General features: G+C 52.9%; 1 protein-coding gene across 4 annotated transcripts in view; it reads left to right on the top strand.

The window, feature by feature from the left end:
• Positions 1-15,819, top strand: part of ADCK1 (aarF domain containing kinase 1) — a 130,666-nt gene extending 114,847 nt beyond the window's left edge. For 2 of the 4 annotated variants that reach the window (XM_061156519.1, XM_061156516.1), the window contains 4 exons: positions 6,879-7,028; positions 8,390-8,587; positions 12,574-12,767; positions 14,252-15,817. In XM_061156519.1, the coding sequence (XP_061012502.1) occupies positions 6,879-7,028; positions 8,390-8,587; positions 12,574-12,767; positions 14,252-14,423 (714 nt within the window). In that variant the 3' untranslated portion in view covers positions 14,424-15,817. Of the gene's footprint in view, positions 1-6,878; positions 7,029-8,389; positions 8,588-12,573; positions 12,768-14,251 lie in introns of all 4 variants that reach the window. The other 2 variants (XM_061156517.1, XM_061156515.1) reach the window with 2 other exon arrangements.
• The last annotated feature ends 3,294 nt before the right edge of the window (positions 15,820-19,113 follow it).

Genomic DNA, 19,113 nt, shown 5'->3' with positions numbered 1-19,113 from the left:
GCACAGCCTATCTTGTTGGAATTCTGGCAATAAAATATTTGCCAAAAGAAGGGGGAAATTTAGGGAAAAACTCTTTGCTCAGTTTTTTTATACTGACCTAGGTAGGGTGGATGGATGTGGACACATATTTCTTCGCAGTAAACTGCTGCCCACGGCAGGGATGTCAGAGGTCAATCTCTGTGTCTTCCCTGGAGCCATGGCCCCTGGATCCACTCCCTGTCTGACTGGTAGCCAGGACCCTATGAGTCTCACTAGCCGGGAGCCCTTATTGGCCTGTGGATACGCCACGCCCTGGCTTTCAAGTGCTGTCTCAGTTCAAGCCGAGTCTAGAGAAGCTCTCACCGAGCTCCTGGAGGCTCTAAGATGAGAGAAACTCCCCCAGGTCCCTGTCAATGAACCCAGGTCCTCTGTCCTCCTCACTACGTCTCCCAGCCACATGTGGCTGAATAAGGTCCCACTGTCTTCACTCTCAGGGACTTCATCGCAGTGTTTTCTGGCCCAAGATTGACCACTCTGTGAATGGGAAGCAGTGAGGAGCTGAGGCTTATATATCCCAGGGGTGGGATTGAGGCGGAGGGTAAAATGCTCGGGGCAGTTGTCTAGTCTGGCCCTGGAGGCTGTGGTTCTCCCTCTAGAAGCCTGGGTGGCCACCAGGGGAAGGGCAAAGAGTGCTTGAATTATTAACCTCCTTATACTTAATATCGGGCTACTTGTGTGATTATTAATATCCTGCAACACTGACCTCCTGTTTCTTTTGGAGATCTTGGCCTTACTTCCATGACACTCCCAAGAACATAGACTTGCCCTTGGGGGCTGGGAATAAATTAATCCATGCAATTATAGAATAATTAAAGTACTTTCAGCCAATTCAAGTTTTGAGGAAAATCCAGAAATAATTCTTTGATTTAAATATTATTTACTAATTTAATTCTTTACTCAGACTTTTTCTAAAAAATAGATTTCTGTTTTTTTTTTTTTCTTTCCCCTCCCTACTGTTAGAAACATAAAGGGGTTGTGTAATTACTGAAATCACTTATGTGAGTGGCACATTCTTTTTACATGGAACAGTTAAAAACTTGTCACTGATTTTTTTTTTTCCCTAAAAAGAGCTGTACTATGGCTTTAGTTAACAGCGTATTTTTGGTTAGACAAACAGCCTTGGATTTCCCACTGTGACTTTTTTCTCCAAATGGAATGCTTTCTTGGTTGCTGTGGGGACCTGCAGAGGATTTCTGGCACAGTTTCTGCCTCCAGTAAGGAGCTTTCCCATGAGTGCAGAGGCAGAAAGGGTGGGTGATTGAAACTGTGTTCCCCAGAGCCAGGCTGCCTGGGTTGGATCCTGGTTTCACTGACTGCTGGCCAGGTGACCAAGTTGCCTCCTCTTTTTGTATTTCGCGTGCCTCACCTGTCTACTGCAGAGGTGGCTGTGAGTCCAGATAATTTGCCTGAAATGGTGGGTGGCACAGAGTGTCAACTGTTGCCATTGGGAAAAGGTGGGACTCTGGTCTTTATGCAGATAACTGCCCTTAACAGGGTAAGGGGCAGCCTTAGAGAAAAACTCACATTTCTCCCAAGGAGATGTACAGATGGCCAAGGGGAACACGAGAAAGTGTTCACCACCACTGATTGTCAGGGAAATACAAATAAAAACTATACAATGAGAGATCACCCCACAGTTGCTGGAATGGCTGTCATCAAGAGGACAAGAGATAACAGCGTTGGTGAGGAGGTGCAGAAAAGGGCACCCTTGTGCACTGTTGGTGGGGATGTAAGTTGGTGCATCCACTATGGAAAACCATATGGAGGTTCCTCAAAACACTGCAAATAGATCTGCCGTATAACCCAGCAGTTTCACTTCTGGGTATACATCCAAAGGACAGGAAATCAGTGTGGAAAGGATACCTGCTCTCCCACGTTCACTGCAGCCTTATTTAGAATTGTTTGTTCTTGAGGAGGCGATCGAGCTAAGTACACGCAAAGGGTGGAGAGAGGGTTTTGTGCCCAGTAATGGCCTTAGGTTCCCTCTGCGACTCTCGGTACTTCTGTGAGTAGGAGGGAGGGGATTGGCTGCCTTTCTCTCGGCAGTTTACAATTTACTGCAACTCTGATAGATAAGAATAATTACTGAGGCACTTCTCTGGTGGTCCAGTGGTTGAGACTCTGTGCTCCCAATGTAGGAGGCCTGGGTTCAGTCCCCAGTTAGGGAACTAAGATCCTGCATGCTGCATAGTGTGGCCAGAGAAAGGAAAAGCTACCCAAAATTTAGAGATGGGAGAGTGCAGTTTGTCCTTTCAAAATCACTCTTGGGAGTTTGTTTAAATAACCTACCTGAGGATTTTTTAGTATCTAAGGGAAGGTACTTTTGTTTGACTTTGCTATTGACAATTAAAGGCTTAGGCTGAAGTCGTATGTCAACTTTAGGTCTTATCCAGTAGAGATGCCAATAACTTCCCCCCACTAGCAAAGATAACCCGAAGGTTATGATTTCCTTATTGCCCGGTCAGCCAATAACCAGTTTTATATCTAATCCTGGGATCTTAGCTTCTTATTCCTGTTTAAATGCCCATACATACCCAGTCCCTCAAAGTCCTCAGTTTGAACCAGCTCTGCCTTCTCCTGGGCTCCTGTATTGATGAGTTTCACAGCCTTTGACACGTGTTCAGTCTACATTTGTACCAGAGTCAAGTTTTTAACTTTTTGAAAATTACTCTTTGATGGTGATAATGGGTATATTTTCCTCTAAGTTTAAAACAATAAGACATTTCATTATAGAAAGCAAGCACATCTGTGCCATATAGTGTAGGGTGTCAAGCGCTTTCCCTTTCATGCAGTCACATTTTGACCTTGAATCTCAAGGTTGCTCTGTGAGGAAATAGAATCAATGGGGCTAGTTCCCCTTAACAGCTAAGGGAGCTTGGGCAGACTGAGAGGGGAGGTGACTTGTCCCCCAGGTTGCCTGTGCCCACAGTGGCAGTGTTGGGATGGCCCCAGGGTGGAGCCAGACCACTCCTGGACCCCACTCCTGTCTCTGCCTTCCCCTTCTGCCTGTCCGGGTGATATCTGGTTAAAATGAATGTAAGAAACGCCCCCGAAAGGAAAGATACCAGGTAGGGGCAGCCGGATGGGGAAGGGCTTCCCTGGCGGCTCAGATGATAAAGAGTCTGCCTGCAGTGCAGGAGACCCCAGTTCAATTCCTGGGTCGGGAAGATCCCCTGGAGGAGGGCATGGCAACTCACTCCAGAATTCTTGCCTGGAGAATCCCATGGGCAGAGGAGCCTGGCGGGCTCCAGTCCACGGGATTGCAAAGAGTCGGACACGACTGAACGACTGACGCTTTGCATATGAGCCGTGGTCGGCAGCCTCTTCCTCCTCCTCCTCCTGTAGCAGCATTTCAGTTCTTGTGGGCCAAGGATCCCCCAGCCTGAATCCCCAGACCCTTCAGGGCCACCTCTCAATGTTGTAATAGGGGGCCCACAGCTATCAGCAAGATTTCAGAAAGCTTCGAGGAGATCATACATCTCCCCATGACAGGTCGGCTCAGACTAAATGAAATGTCATTTCTCTGCTTTGGGCTGAAATTCCGTCAGCTCCATCTGGCTGCCCTGCTTATCTTGGGCTGATCAGGAGCCCTGATTGGACCTCATATGCGTCCTTGACAAATAAAAATGAATTATGACTTAATAAATGCAATTGGTTTGGCAGATATGGCCCTTCAGGGCTCGGCTCCATAGAGCTCCCAAGAGCCTCCCTGAAAGGGGTTCTTGGGAATGCCGAGGTGGGGACCTGCTGGCTCATCCAGGGAGCGGCTCTGGCTGGGCCCCGTCTCCCAGGAAACATCCCCCATCTCAGCCGGAGTCTGAGACTTGACATGGGGCAAAGGTGGTTCCTGATGCCAGCAGACACCGAGTACCGGGTTCCTTTCCCCCCAGGAGAAGTGGCAGGAGCCGGAGTGCGTGGTAGCAGGGCCCTGGTGACACAGTCGGAGCCTCAGGACCTCAGTTACCCTCTTTAACCCTTGTTCCATCATTCCTTTAAAAGGCACAAGGAGGGACTTCCCTGGTGGTCCAGGGATTGAGATTCTGCCTTCCAATGCAGGGAGCACAGGTTCAGTCCCTGGTTGGGGAACTGAGATTCCACGTGCTGCAGAGCAACCGAGCCTACACACCCTGGAACCCATGTGCCACAGCTCAGAACTGATGCAGTTAGAAATAAATAAACTAACTTCTTAAAAAAAAAAACAAAAAAAAAACAGGTACATTGAAACCTAGTCTTCAGCCCCTCTGGGAGTGTTATGAGGAATCAGGGGCACTAGGAGACGTCACACTAGGTTCCAAGCACTATGATGCTGTCATGTACCCGGCCATCATCTGTGAGAGTGGCACTGTTATTATTTCCATGTTACTGAAGCTGACACTTTGACTAACTTGTTTAAGGTCACAAAGTTCAGTTGAGAAGTGCGGAAGTCGGTGTGAGCTCGTATAGAATAATGGTTCCTAGAAGCCTAGGTCTCACCTGGTTTGAATCCTGGCTTTGCCTCTTTCTGGCCAGGTAGCTCTGGGTAAGTTAAACCTTTGATGAATCTCAGTTCCTAATCTGCAAAATGGGGATTACAGTTGTACTTAGTTTTAGGGCCCTTTAATAAGGATGACAACTATGGTTACTAAAGTAGAATTATTCTTGATGATTGAATTTGAGGCCAGTTATCATGGTTGGGATTCAGAGGAGACTAATGGGGTTAGGATAAGCATCAGAGGCGAGAACCTTGGCATCTCTGAAAAACGTGGAGAGACCAGGGTCTCACTCATGTTGGAGGCAGAGTCCTGTATTCACATCTTTGGCCTGTTTACAGGCAAGGGGATGGATAACAGAGCCAGTCTGTGATATGGAACTTAGACCTCAATGAAACTATGCAACAAAATACTCAGTTTTAGTCATCATAGGAGGGCTAGATGGTTGTTAATCAAATAAGAATACAATGAGTATGCTAGTGATTAAAAAAAAAACAAAAACTACAGGCCTTCCCTCGTGGCTTACTGGTAAGGAATCTGCCTGCCACTGCAGGAGACACAGGTTTGATCCCTGGCCCAGGAAGACCCACATGCTGCAGAACAGGTAAGCCTGTGCACCACAGCTGTTGAGCGTCTGCTCTAAAACCAGGGGTCACAACTCCTGAGACTGTGTGCCCCAATTGCTGAAGCCTGCGTGCCCTAGAGCCTGTGCCCTCGAGAAAGAGAACCCATGACAATGAGAGGCCTGCCCACCACAGGTGAGGGCTACCCTAGAGAGTAGCCCTTGCTTGCTGCAGCTTGAGAAAAGCCCACACAGCAACAGAGACCCAGCACTGCCAACAATAAATAGATAAAACTGAAAACAAAGCAAAAAACAGCACCGTTAAAAAAAAAAAAAAGAAACAGGAACAGTCTGCAGCATCCTATGAGAGTGTATGGTGGGAGAACCTCGTTTAATCTAGGAGGTCTGGGAAGGCGTCCCCAGGGAAATGATGCTCAGCTGGGATGGGAAGGAAGCGAGGAGTGAACCAGGTGAAGGGGAACCAGGAGCTTCCTACCAGAGGTAGGAAGGCACAGAGGTTATCAGAGAAGAGAAAGAGATCAAATATGGCTGGAATGTCAGTGGTATAAGACTGAGACCAGGGAGGGAGGCTGGGCCTGGTCAAAGTGGACTTTGTAGGCCAAGAAACCAATGTAGAGAACGCAAGAGGTGTGGGTTCGATCCCCGGCTTGGGAAGATCCCCTGGAGGAGGAAATGGCGACCCACTCCAGTATCCTTGCCAGGAAGTCCCATGAACAGAGGAGCCTGGCGGGCTAAACAGTCCAGGGGTTGCAGCGTCAGACACGACTAAACGACTGAACACACATAGGCAGGCCAAGGAAAGGACTTGAGTCTTTATCTTGAGACCCTCATTCTGTGTTCCTCACCCCATGGGCCCCTCCTCCCCTCTGGCTGGGATATGTTTGTTAGTGCCTGTGGGGTTCAGCCGAGGCTGAGGGATACGGAGGGCAGCGTGTGCCCTCGGGACATCAGCTTCCTGGGATGAGCATCCCTTTGTCCCGTGGAAACCCATCAACAGACCATCTGTGGGGCCGGGTCTGCCTGTCTTCAGCAGCTGTTCCCTAGCTGGGAAAAGGCTTTTAGCTTTAATAAAAAGGGAGTAGAGATAAGGGCAGGGAGAGCAGCAGTGACAGGATGATTTAAATGGCCTCTGCAGTGTCATTTCTTCTGTGCAGACATCATAAATCAGATTAGCATTGGGCGCTGGTGGGGAGGGGAGTAGGGACAGGGGCCTGAGGGGAGGGGGTGGGGCGGGCATGTGACTCCAGGTGCCCCTGGACCTGACCTGGAGATGCTGGGACCACCTGTCCTGGTGCCCAGCATCCCCTGGCCTTGGAGGAGGGGCAGGGAGAATGATCCCCACCCCTAACCCAGCTTTCCAACCCGCATTCAGCTTTGGGGGGACAAAGTGAAGAGGGACTGATAAGAGAGAAGAAAGGAAAAAAACAGAACTGGGAAGTGTGGAGAGGTGGGTGTTACAGCCTTTAGGAAACCCAGAAGCAGCGGTTCTCCTGTCTTGCCATCCGTTAAAATCATCCTTGGACACTTAAAAAACTACAGATGCCTGGGGACCACCCCCAACATTTCTGAGTTCCAACTGAATCAAACATGCGGCTAAAGTTAGGAAAAGCCGGATTAGCGATCAGCTTCTCTTGTCAACTCAAGAACTACAGGGTCTCAAGCCATCACCTCCACTGTGATCGCTCAGGCCTTCCTCTTAAAGGTGGCCAGCCCAAGTGGCCAGCGTAGAAGTCTCTGAGGCAGGTGGTAACGTGCTGCCGCTCCCACCCGCCTCCCTTCTCTTGCAGATCTCACGTCACCTGGGCAGGATGTACAGCGAGATGATCTTTGTCAACGGCTTCGTGCACTGTGACCCCCACCCGGGCAACGTGCTGGTGCGGAAGCGGCCGGACACGGGAAAGGTGGAGATCGTCCTGTTGGACCACGGACTGTACCAGGTAGGAGGGCCCTTTCCCACCAGCCAGCCCCAGGCTCTGGTCCTGCCTGGTTCAGAGCCTGCTGAACTCCCCTGTCCACCACAGAAACGGGATCAGATGCAAGGTAGCTGGAGAGGGCGCTGCCCTACCCCCTAGGGCCGTCGTTTTGTGCAAGGCACGCTCACGTGAGCTCTCCAAGCTCTCCGAGCCCCAGCTTCTTCCAGAGAAGGGGGTGACAGAGGACGAGATGGTTGGATGACATCACTGACTCAATGGACATGAGTTTGAGCAAGCTCCGGGAGATGGTGATGGACAGGGAAGCCTGGTGTGCTGCAGTCCATGGGGTCGCAAAGAGCTGGACATGACTGAGCGACTGGACATCAGCAACAGAGTGAGAGTGATAATTCCTTGTTTAGAGGCAGCTTTGAGGGGTCGATGAGATCATACCTGGATGTGTGAATCGACTTTGTCAGATGCCAAAAAATAAAAAAAACCCTTTCCCCCAGGGAAACTCAGGCCAGCCAGACCCTGGGAGGTGGGCTGCTCTCAGATGAGCAGAGATGGGGCAGGGGGCAGGGTCACTCAGCTCCAGTGAGGGGGTCGTGTTTAGTGGGGAAGGGTGTGGGGGTGGGAAACTCACAGGGGTTGGCTGACCCTGACTCCATCCTCTGGAACTGGGGACAGAGAGCTGGTACCAGTGAGCCGTGTGTTGCTGCCGGGAAGATGAGACGTTCCCTGCCAATCCCAGGCCCCGGGTCCTGGTTTGATTCTATGAAGCCGATGGTCCTGGCGAGGTTTCCCAGCTGGTCTCCTGCTTCTCCACTCAGAGCTCTGATCCCACGCATATCCCCAAACCTGGGCTTCCTTTGAAAGGCTCAGTGATGCTGGGCATGTTAGTTTTGGGCAGACACAGCCCCTAAATGAGTCATGGCCCAGATACAACAGATGTCTTATTGCTTGCTCGCACACCAGTCCGGGCTGCGTGGAGGAGCCCCAAAGGCAGGGACTGACCAAAGATGCACCTCCCGGTTGGACCAGGCCTGGAAGTGGAGCTTCTGACACATCCCATTGGTCAGAGCTCAGGCAGAGAGCTACATCTAAAACAGAGGACGGCCCGGTGGTAGGCTGTGCCTGGGGAGAAGAGGGGAGTGTAGATTTTGGTGGGCCGTTGGTAGCCTCTAACACTCTCCAGGACCAAGGCTGACCCAATAGTAGATTAACGCTTAGATCTTCAAGGATGGCCGACTATGGCGGGGGATACGGACGCTGGGCAGGTGTCACGGTCTCCCCTGCCCCTGCTCACGGCGGTCACACCGGGCGGGGATGAGGTCTTTCACTGGGGGGAGGAGGCCCCTGACCTGCCACACTGCCCCCTGCTGTAGGCACTCACAGAAGAGTTCCGCCTGGACTACTGCCGCCTCTGGCAGTCGCTGATCTGGACCGACATGCAGAGCGTGAGGAAATACGGCCAGCGCCTGGGAGCCGGCGACCTCTACCCCTTGTTCGCCTGCATGCTGACGGCCCGGTCCTGGGACGCGGTCAACAGGGGCATCGGCCAGACTCCCGTCACCGCCACAGAGGTGGGTGTCCCCCGCTCCCGGTCCTGCCCTGTGCCTGAGGAGGCAAGGGGGCAGGGCTGAGGGTGGAGCCCTGCTAACCCAGGGTCTGAGATCACGCTGGTGGGCGGTGGGGCTGGAGTGGGGGGTGGGAGCAGAATTAGAGAGGTCCTGCCCGAGGAGTAGGGGGTGGGAGAAACAGTGTCCCGGGGCCGGGGGCAGGGGGACAGGGGGCGGTGTCCTGCTGTGTCCGCCTTCCGGCCTTGGAGGATTAAGTAGGTCGTGTTGACTGTATAACCCCGGCCCTGTGATGTTCACTCCGACCTGCTCTCACAAGGCTTCAGCCTGCCACCACGTTCTCCTGCAGGACTTCTGGGCATCCCCCAGAGACTTGACTCATAAGTGAGTCTGGCACTGCCCGCTGTCTCCTGCTGGGCACCGTCTCCCATCGCGGGGTTCCTCTAGGGTGCCCTGTGGGGAGGGGGCTTTGCTTCCTCACGGCGTGCTCAAAGGCTTGCTCTTGTCCCATTGTCCTTTGGAGTTTGTGGTGGAACAGGCTCTGGACGGGAGTCCCCAGGGGTCAGGAGTCCCCGGGGTCAATGCAGCCCCGGGAGCGCCCTTCTCTGTATTCGTGCTCATCGCTGCCCCGCGGCAGGGCCGGATGCGGGGCTCACTCTTCCTGGCTTGGGGTGAGCTCCCGCCCAGGCGTCTCAGTTCCTTGTGGAATCGCCTCCTGTCTTCCTAGGCTGTCAGCTGGCAGGCCTGTCCAGATTGCACGTGCCCATGTGGGGAGGGGCTCACGCTTGCCGCCAGGGACTGGATTCTGCTTGTGCGGTGGAGGGCCCTGGGCTCTGATTCCGGCCCCTGCTTCTCCTGGAGACCTGCCCTTGGAGGGTTCTCATCGCCTCTCTGAGCCTCGGAGTCCTGCCCCGTGAGCTGCCTTGGGGTGGGGGCTTTAGCAATGGCTGGGTCCAGAGTCTCCAGCGACGTCCCCCAGCAGGCACGTCTCTTGGTGCCGCTTTCCACTAAGTTGACATCATTCCCCAGCAGACTTGGTGGCAAAGATGACTGCCGGTTGCCCCAGGCTCACGCAGCTTTCAGCACATCGTCTCAGAAGAAGAGGGACCCTCTCCCTCCTTTGTTGAACAGGGAGGATAATTCTGCTTCATTGATAACCTGTGCAAAGGGCCTCCCTGTAGTTTCTGAACTTTGTTCATGGAACAGACATTTGTTTTTTGCTGGACGCTGGACTGAGTGCCTGTGGATCCCAGTGATGAACAGACAGGCCTTCCATGTGATTTGCACTGTGACAGAGGGAGACAGATGGTAAACAAGTGAACAAACAGGTAAATGGAGTGATCTCAGGTTAGAGGTGCCAGGGAGAGACCAGCAGGGTGCCGGTGATGATGTGGGGTGGGGGGACACCATAGGGGAGACCTCGCTGGGGAGTCGACACGTAAGCTGAGGCCTGAAGGACGAGAAAGGCACCAGGGACGGCCTTGGTGCCTTGGTTAAGACTCCACACCTCCCAGTGCAGGGGGCCCGGGTTCCATCCCTGGTCAAGGAACGAGATCCCCCATACCGAAACTGAGACCTCATGCAGTCGGATGGATGAAAGAAAGAAAGGCATCAGCCACAGGAGGACTTGGAGAAAGCAACCAGGCAGAGGCTTGGGTAGTCTAGAGTCAGGGAGAGGCATGCTGGGCTGAGAAGCGTATGGAGGGCTGGGCTGGGAGAGCATCACACAGGGAGAAGTTCAGATTCTTTCTCAGGACAAAGCAAAGCCTTTGACAGCTTGTGAGCAGGAGAAGGATATGCTCAGACTCAGTCTGTTAAGTCTCTCTCTGGAGTGGGGCAAGATGAGCCATGGGGCTGATGCAAGTGGAAAGACCTTGGCCTGAAACTGTGCTAACGGCAGTGGGGGTGGAGATGCGTTTTGTTTGTTTGCTTTTTATTTCTTTTCTTTTGGCTGTGCCAGGTCTTACGGGCTTCCCCGATGGCTCAGCCGTAAAGAATCTGCCTGCAATGCAGGAGACGCAGGAGACCTGGGTTCGGTCCCTGGGTTGGGAATATCCCCTCGAGGAGGAAATGGCAACCTGCTCCAGTATTCTTATCTGGAAAATCCCAGGGACAGAGGAGCCTGGAGAGCTACAGTCCATGGGTTCTCACAGAGATGGATGTGATTGAAGCAACTTGGTGTGCACACAGCCTATAGATGGGATTAAAGACAGAGAGATGGAAGAGGTCGTGTAGCACTCAGTAGGTGCTTGGCGAATGATGCCTGTTGATATTAACTTAGTTAGAGTTTTATTTTTGTAATCGGGTAGGCATCCAGCAGGGGTCAAGCTTGGAGGCTGTGCTGCTCTGACAAATAGCCCCTCAGGGTTGCCTGGGTGGACTCAGAGGCTTCCGTTTGGGTCCAGAGGGGCTGTGTCCAGGCCAGTCCGACCTCGCTTAGAGGGGTCTCTGTGGTGATCGGGGCCTTGATCTGGCCTTAGTCCCTGTAAGCAGCGGGGGACGGGAGGTGGGGAGGCAGACAAGCTCTTGGCATCTGGCTTCGTGTTGAGATGTTCTAGTCTGATAGCTCCTGCCTGGGGGACATTTCAGGTTTCACAGCGAGGCAATTGTCAGCTGTGCACACGTGTGTCTGAAAGGGCCGAGAGTCCTGCTCCCGCTGCAGAGGGCAGCTTCGGGGCAAAGCCCTGGGCAGCACCGCTGGGCCCTGGCGTGACTTCGCCCGGCCCTGTGTGCCCCCCCACATCTTGCCTCTGGGGACCCTCAGGGTTCTGCTGGGAGGCGGGCACAGCATGCCCGGGTTTTAGGGGAGGACCGTGGGCCTCACAGCACTCTGTGAGATGAGCCTGGAGGTGAGGGTGCAGGCTTGGGAGCTGAATGGCCAGGGTTTGACTCCTGCCTCACTAGCTGTGGACCTTGGGGAGGTTATTTTACTTCTCAGTGCCTCAGCTCCCTCCTCTCAAATGGGGATATACACTCGCCTAAGAGGGTTGTTGTGAGGATGAGATGAGTCCATGCATGCAAGCATGTCGTCAGAGTGCCTGCGTTCCTTAGTGATAATCAGTACACGTGGACTCTTGTCATCACCATCGCCGTCATTGCTTCCCTGGAGCCTGAGATGGGATCAGAGCCTCGCTCTATACTCAGGACTCTGGCTGGAGGCAGTTATCTGCCCAGAACCACGCGGAGCTCAGGGACGTGGAAGGCTGGGAAATCGGCCCTGAAACTTACCCACCAGGATGGGGCAAGGGCTGGCCCTGAATCCTGTTCCGAGGGCCTGAGGACCTTGGGCATGGGCGGGCTGATGCTGTCTCCAGCCTGGAGGATAGTGATGGGCGGTGGCTGTGTGAACAGGTCTGGCGGGGCTCGGGGTCAGGCAGGGTGTGGGGCAGGACTTTGGATTTGGGTTTGGGGTCAGGAGCTCAGAGGTCTCGACTGCTCCAGCCTGGATTTGGCTGGAGGGACGGGGGACTCAGCCAGTACTGGTGACTCAGCCAGTACCAGCTTCCAAGAGTCCTTCCCGACCTGGCCTGAAAACTGGTGGCCAGCGCAGAGCCTTGGAGAGTAACACAAAGGTGGACCCTTGGGCTGAGAGGCTGGACCCATCAGATGGTTGGTGGGGAGGTAGACTCCCTGCCCCGTTGGTACTGGCTTGGGGGTATGGGGGCTGGGCGTTGGTGACCTCGGCTGCAAGGAGCTAGGACGGCAGAGGCAGTAGAAATGAGGCCTATTCCCCCCCACCCCCCGGTGATGGGCTCTGGTGCTGTGTCTGGTTCTGGGCTGGAAGTTGGGGGAGACATCCTGTCCAGGTTCGTCTGGCTACAACACCGTTGGGCTGAGCTTCTCCCTAGGGAAGGTTCTCAGTGCTGCTGAGGCCACTGTGCTAGACCCTCCCTCTCGGAGCCTCCCCACAGCCCCTTCCTATCACTGGCAGCCCAGACGCCTGCTGCCACCCCGAGCCCCCTTCCCCACTCAGGCCGCCTCTTTCTGTTCAGGACTCAGAGATCCGCAACCACGCGGCCAACTACCTCCCCCAGATCAGCCAGCTCCTCAACCGCGTGCCGCGCCAGATGCTGCTCATCTTCAAGACCAACGACCTGCTGCGAGGCATCGAGGCCGCCCTGGGCACCCGCGCCAGCGCCAGCTCCTTCCTCAACATGTCGCGATGCTGCATCAGGGCACTGGCCGCGTGAGTGTGGGCTCCGGCCTCCCGCCACCCCCCACCCCAGCTCCCTGATCCGCCCCAGGGGTCTGTAGGCCTCTGCTTTCTCCCCCAGCCCCCAGGGCCCGGCCTGAGCGCCCCAGTCTCCAGCTCCCCCTGCAGGAAGTTAGGGGCAGAAACCAGCTCCAGGGAACTGGCTGACACCTCGGGTCTGTGTTTAAGGAGCTCCAAGAGAGCCACCTCTGCTGGTTAAAATTGTGGGTTCTGGGACCTCACCTTCCCGAGCAAGCGTTCCTCGTGACCCTTACGCTCAGTAAAGTCTGCAGCGTTTTCTGATAGTCTCAGTCCCACCTGAGAGTCCCCAGACTTGGGATCAAGATGCCCTGACGCATATCTCATCCGTGCCTGGTCCTGGGACTGTGTCCCCAGCACCTGCCAGGCAGTGAGGCTGGTGTTCTTTTCCCTGCGAGTATGGCTGTGACTCAGACATGTGTCCCCAGCCGGCTCTCTCGGGATCTCAGGTCTTTTCAGATGCTTCAGCATCTGCAGCTGTTGATGCGGAAGGGAAGGGTGCTTCCCCAGGGAGGGAGCAGTAGAGGAATGGGGGTCCTAGGCTCTTCTACTGGATGGTAGCACATACGTGGGAAGGCCCACGCTTTGCCTGAGTGTTCCCACCCAAGAGGGGAGGCCTGGACTGGTCAGCTCCGAGCCATCCGTCCCTTCTAGGCAGAGAGTGGCTCATTCTGGTAAACGGGTCAGACATGTTGACCACATGCATCATGCACCCCCTATCAAATACTGAGTTAGATTACAGCAAAATCCACCGCATAGGGAAGGGCTGAACACGATTCATTCTTCCTCTGAGGTTCTGGAACGAAGTCTGGGGACGTGGTGGCTCAGTGGTTAGGACTCTGTGCTTTCACTGCTGGGGCCTAGATTCAGTCCCTGGTTGGGGAACTAAGGTCCTGCAAGCTGTGTGGTGTGGCCAGAAAAAAAAATGGCAAACAAAAGTCTTGAATAGGTGATCCTCATAAACACCAGTTTCCATCATGTCCTTTTGTTGGTGCAGACGGCCTTGAGCTGGGCGGAATCCATCATGGCCCCAGCTCCCCAGGACCACCTTGATTAGGTTTCCAGGCAATCTTAGCCTTAGAAAGTTTGGGAGAGCTCTTTCATTTGAGTTTGGGGGATTCTGACTTGATGAATATTAACTCTACTTTTGGAAAAAGAGAAACTTTGAAACGTGATACCCAGTGGGTCCTCCAGGCCTTTGATGAGGTGTGCAACATCTGCTTGTACTTACCCACTTACCTGGAAAACGCCTGTAAACTAGCTGAGTTCCTCTGGGCCTGGATTGGGCAGTGGTCTGATCACGTAGCCAGGAGCTGTCGTCCCCTTGGGGAGGTGGGTGATGAGTTGACAGAGCCACCGCCTTCCATTTTTCTAAGTGATGCTGCGCATCTCAACTCTGCATCTCTTCTTCTCTCTCTTCCTTCGCACCCCTCCTGCAGGCACAAGAAGCAGAAGACCCGTTCACTCTTCAGAAGGGCCCGGATCTCTCTCAGGGAGGCCTTCAGCTTATGGAAGATCAACCTTCACGAGCTCGTTCTGCACGTGAAGGGGCTGAGGCTCACCGGCTGGGTCTGGGCTCTGCTCTGCTGGCTGCTGCCTGCTCCACACTGAGTGGACTCGCTGCCCCCTGCCCGGCAGTGGCCCCTGCTGTGGCCGAGGGGTCTCTTCACCCCTCACTCTTCCATCGTGTCTCCACTGCTTGCCCCGTTTCTGCCCCGTGGAGCCCCGCAATCCCTGTCCGTGGCACCGTCATGCTCAGCCTCTGGAAGTCCTCTCCCATGAAGCCCGCGTCTCGGGGCCCCAGGCTGTGTCCCGGGAAGGTTTCTGTCTGTTCCCAGGGAGGAGGCATGGCAGTCTGCTTTCCTGCTCCCCGTCTGTGCCTTTGGGCTGGATACCCACCCCACCCGCTTCTGTTCACCTTTCTTGTGGTCAAGATGGACCATGGAGCCCACTGAAGGCATGTTTAACTCGCCAGACGTTTGGTTTTGCTGCAGAGGAGCGTGGTCCCTGAACTGCTGGAGAGGAGTTTTCTCTCTTTGCGCCCTCCCTGCCCGGAGGTGCAGACCTTCCCGGGGTGGCTTGGCCCCTGAGCCAGGTTCTGTTGCAGCTCTGAGTTCACGGCTGTTGTGGTGACCCCTTTGGTGACTTTATGTACTGTGATTCAATAAAAACCACTTCGGGGTTTCAGGGCAAGAGTGTGGTCAACGGGCCATTTTTTCCAGGTTGGGAGTGAGTCCACTCAGGCCATGAGGTAGGAGTGGCCACGGATACCACGTGCCATTGTGATCTGTTTGACTTCTTGTCCCCCAAATCCTTCCAGCCTTCCACTGTGCGTCCGCTTTCTGATACTTGTATGTTTCTCTTCCTTTCTGAGACAGATCTTGGTTGCCACTGTCAGGAAGCTAAGGCCAAGAACTCAGAGGCTCAGTGGAAATCTCTGACACTGCTTCCCCTGGGTTCTCCCCTCATTCCCTGTGACCTGGCTCCTCCCTTGTTCTGTTGATTGGCTCCTGACTTAGCCTTCAGATTCATCATTCGATATCCCCACTCCTGAGACTGTTGTCTAAACCTCAGTCATGTGGCTGGGCTTCTGCTCTGAAACCTGCTGTTACCTGCTAGATGCTGCTTCTGCCTTGTTGCCTGCTGCCAGCCTGCCCCCTCCCCCCGGCCCCAATCATCTGCTCCAGTTTTGGGGACACCTGCAAACGCCTGTTCTGACCCCTGTGTCTGTAGTCTCCAGGTCCCTATGACCCCAGATGTGGCAGGTCTCAGCTCTCACTGAGCACCCAGGCTCACGGTAATTGTGTCTGAATCTCTCTGATCTTACTTCACCTCATTCATAAGAGTAGGAAAGAAAAAATCTAAATTTGAATCTCATTTTCTGTTCTCTTTATTCATAATACAACAAGCAGATTTTTCACTGACCAGAGATGGTTCGCCATCCCTTTGAATTAATTGTTCTTAGTGACCAGCTGGACGCACCCAGGGACCTGAGAGAATAATTTGCAAGATCTGCTATGAATCATGAGGATGCCTGCTGCATATTATATTTTATGGTGTCTTTTATAGCCACTGAAGTAAATATAAATGTCCTTTTTGTTCAAGGTAATGGTTACTTGCTTTTCACTTTTGGTTTAATGGTTGGCTTCCTGCTGCCTTGGGATCTAAAACATCAGCATGTTGCCAGAACAGTTATCTAGAGAGAGCTGAGAGGCTGAGAGAGTTCGGGGTGCAGGGCAGTTTGGAAATGGAGGGCTTGATGTGTGAGTGCCTTCCACGTGTGACAGAATATGCTAGGCTCTTTGTAAATAAGTTGCGTCATTGATTTGTCTCATCAGCTCTATGAGGGAGAAGGGTCATTAGCCTCATCTCACGGAGATGGGAACTGAGGCTCAGAGAAATTTAGTCATTTGCTTGAAGTCACACAGTTGCTGAATGAGGGTCCATACTTTGCTTTTTATTCCATAGTGCTGGCCATGTGAATTACGCCTGCTCCTTGGGCTGCCATATGTGCCTAAATTGTGACTCTTAACACTCTGACTTTAGAGGAAGTTGTATTTTCAGTGGATTTGGGGGAGTGGGTGGGTAAAGGAGACCAAAAGCCCTGGAAAATTCAGACTGAGTCCTGCATGTTCCTCGGGCCTCAGACAGGGTGGCCCTGCACCCCTGTGATACTGCAGTGCGATTCTGATGTGGACTACCTGGAGTGAGTACAGACTCTCTTCCCTTAAGGACACAGTTTTCCCGTGAGCCTGCCCTCACTTCAGATACTCGCTGCAGGCTTGGGGTCCCCAGGCCATGTGTACTTTTGACCAACTGACTACAAATTTGGGGGTTCCCACCCCCCCCCCAGATTTGATAATTTGCTAGAAGGACTCACAGAGCTCAGGAAGGCACTACACGTGAGACCAGGCAAATGAAGAGACACTCAGGGTGAGGCCGAGGGGGTCCTGCGTGCGGAGCTTCTGGGTTCTTGCCATGGAAGGACCCTCTTGGCACAGAGATGCGTCACTGAGCTTCAGTGTCCGGAGTTTTTATCAGAGTTTCATTATATTAGCACAATTGATTGAATCATTAACCAGATGATTGATTGTAATCTCCAGACCCTCTTCCCTCCCCAGAGAAAGTGGAGCTTCTACTGCCCCCATTCTGAGTCATTTAGCATGAACTCGGGTGTAACTCAAGGGCGCATTGAGAATAACAAAGATACACCCTTGGTACTAAGAAAATCCAAGGGATGGGACTTCCCTGGTGGTCCAGTGGCTACGACTCTAGGCTCCTGGGGGCCTGGGTTCATTTCCTGGTCAGGGAACTAGATCCACAACTAAGATCCACATGTTGCAGCTAAGACCTGGTGCAGCCAAATGAAGAAAGAAAGAAGGTCCAGGGATTGAGAGGTCATCTTCCAGGAGCAACCAAGGGACAAAGACCAGACAGGTTCTCCATATATAAGTATACCTCTGCTGTCATCTTGTCCTGTGTACTCGGCCTGAGGTGCATCTTTATCAGCTGACCGCTGGCCTGTACCTTCTCCTCTGGGTGGAGCCGTGTCTGGAAGGAGAGCTCTAGGAGCTCCCATCATCTCTGTTCTGAAGTTCACAGAGCATGCATGTGAGCTTTCATGCCAGATCTCTGTCCCACTCCCTTCTCTGTCTGGCGGAACTTGCCATACGTTGATTGGGGTTTGGTGCTTCGAGTAAAATCCTGTGATTTTCTTCCTCTAGCAGTGACGACGTGTTGGGAAGTTAGCATCAGCTTACTTCGAAGGGTGCTTTTTCTTTTAATCCTTGGATCCTAGTCCTATGTAGGTGTTGGCTTCTCTGATTTGGGCAACATGGCTATAGTTCCCCTCCCCTCTTCTCATCCCCCTGAGGAGATTTCCAACTCAATGACCTATTTGGCCTCTCAAATATGTGCCCAGCTCATAGGAAGTGCAGATGTCCTGGTTTGTAGTTCAGTTCAGTTGCTTAGTTGTGTTCAACTCTTTGCGACCCCCATGGACTGCAGCACGCCAGGCTTCCCTGTCCATCACGAACTCCCAGAGCTTGCTCGAACTCATGTCCATTGAGTCAGGGATGCCATCCAACCATCTTCTCCTCTGCCATCCCCTTTTCCTCTCGCCTTCAATCTTTCCCAGCATCAGGGTCTTTTCTAGTGAGTCAGTTCTTTGCATTAGGTGGCCAAAGTATTGGAGTTTCAGCTTCAGCATCAGTCCTTCCAATGAATATTCAGGACTGACATCCTTTAGGATGGACTGGTTGAATCTCCTTGCAGTCCAAGGGACTCTCAAGAGTCTTCTCCAACACCACAGTTCAAAAGCATCAATTCTTCAGCACTCAGCTTTCTTTATAGTCCAACTCTCACATCCATACATGACCACTGGAAAAACCATAGCTTTGACTAGATAGACCTTTGTTGGCAAAGTAATGTCTCTATTTGTAGTAGGTGCTCAATAAGCATGTGAAAGTTGGACTCTGAGGTTACTTCAGGGATGCTATTTTCAGGGATGCTGAAACCTGTGTATTTATAAAGAAGCCTCACATGCCACTCTCCTTCCCCTGGGAACGCTGCCTTGTTTGATTGTCAGGTTAATTTCTGCAGTGTTCCAAGCCCACTCCTGGGACCAGGGATGGTCACTCTCAGGATAATTGGCTTAGAGACCACCACCACCACCCCGCCCTCCACAGCTGTAAGGCTCTGAGAATGCCGACTTCTAGTGACATCTTAGAAAACGAACGTGGTTTCAGGAGACACAGGTCCTCAGGGACAGCACTTGGGAGGTTTGGGATTACCCTCCGTGTAAGCAGACCATAAATCGAGACAATCATGAAGATCCATCTCTTAAACGCCAGAGGATAGGTGAAGAAGAAAAAGCACAAATTGCTGCAATCACTTAATTGGAAATATTATCTCCATCTCCCCACTAGACTTTGTGATAGTGAACTATCATTTGTGTGATTTCTAATATTTTAGCATTCAGTTACTTTAGTATTAAACCCTTTTATTTTACACTAGCTGGCTTCCCTGCTGGCTCAGATGGTAAGGAATCTGCCTGCAATGTGGGAGACCTAGGTTCGATCCCTGGGTTCAGAAGATCCTCTGGAGAAGGGAATGGCTACCCACTCCAGTATTCTTTCGTGGGGAATCCCATGGGCAGAGGTGCCTGGCGGGCTACAGTCGTGGGGTCGCAAAGAGTCAGACATGACTGAGTGACTAACACACTCCGTGTAAGCAGAGGTGAGAAGGGTGGTGGCCCGGTGGAGCTCTGGTCTGAGTCAGGAATGACTGTTGACATCTGAAT

Source organism: Dama dama, chromosome 12 (assembly GCF_033118175.1).
Source record: "Dama dama isolate Ldn47 chromosome 12, ASM3311817v1, whole genome shotgun sequence".
Taxonomy (NCBI): Eukaryota; Metazoa; Chordata; class Mammalia; order Artiodactyla; family Cervidae; genus Dama; species Dama dama.
Note: the sequence above shows the minus strand (reverse complement) of the source record. Positions and strands in the feature narration are given on the sequence as shown.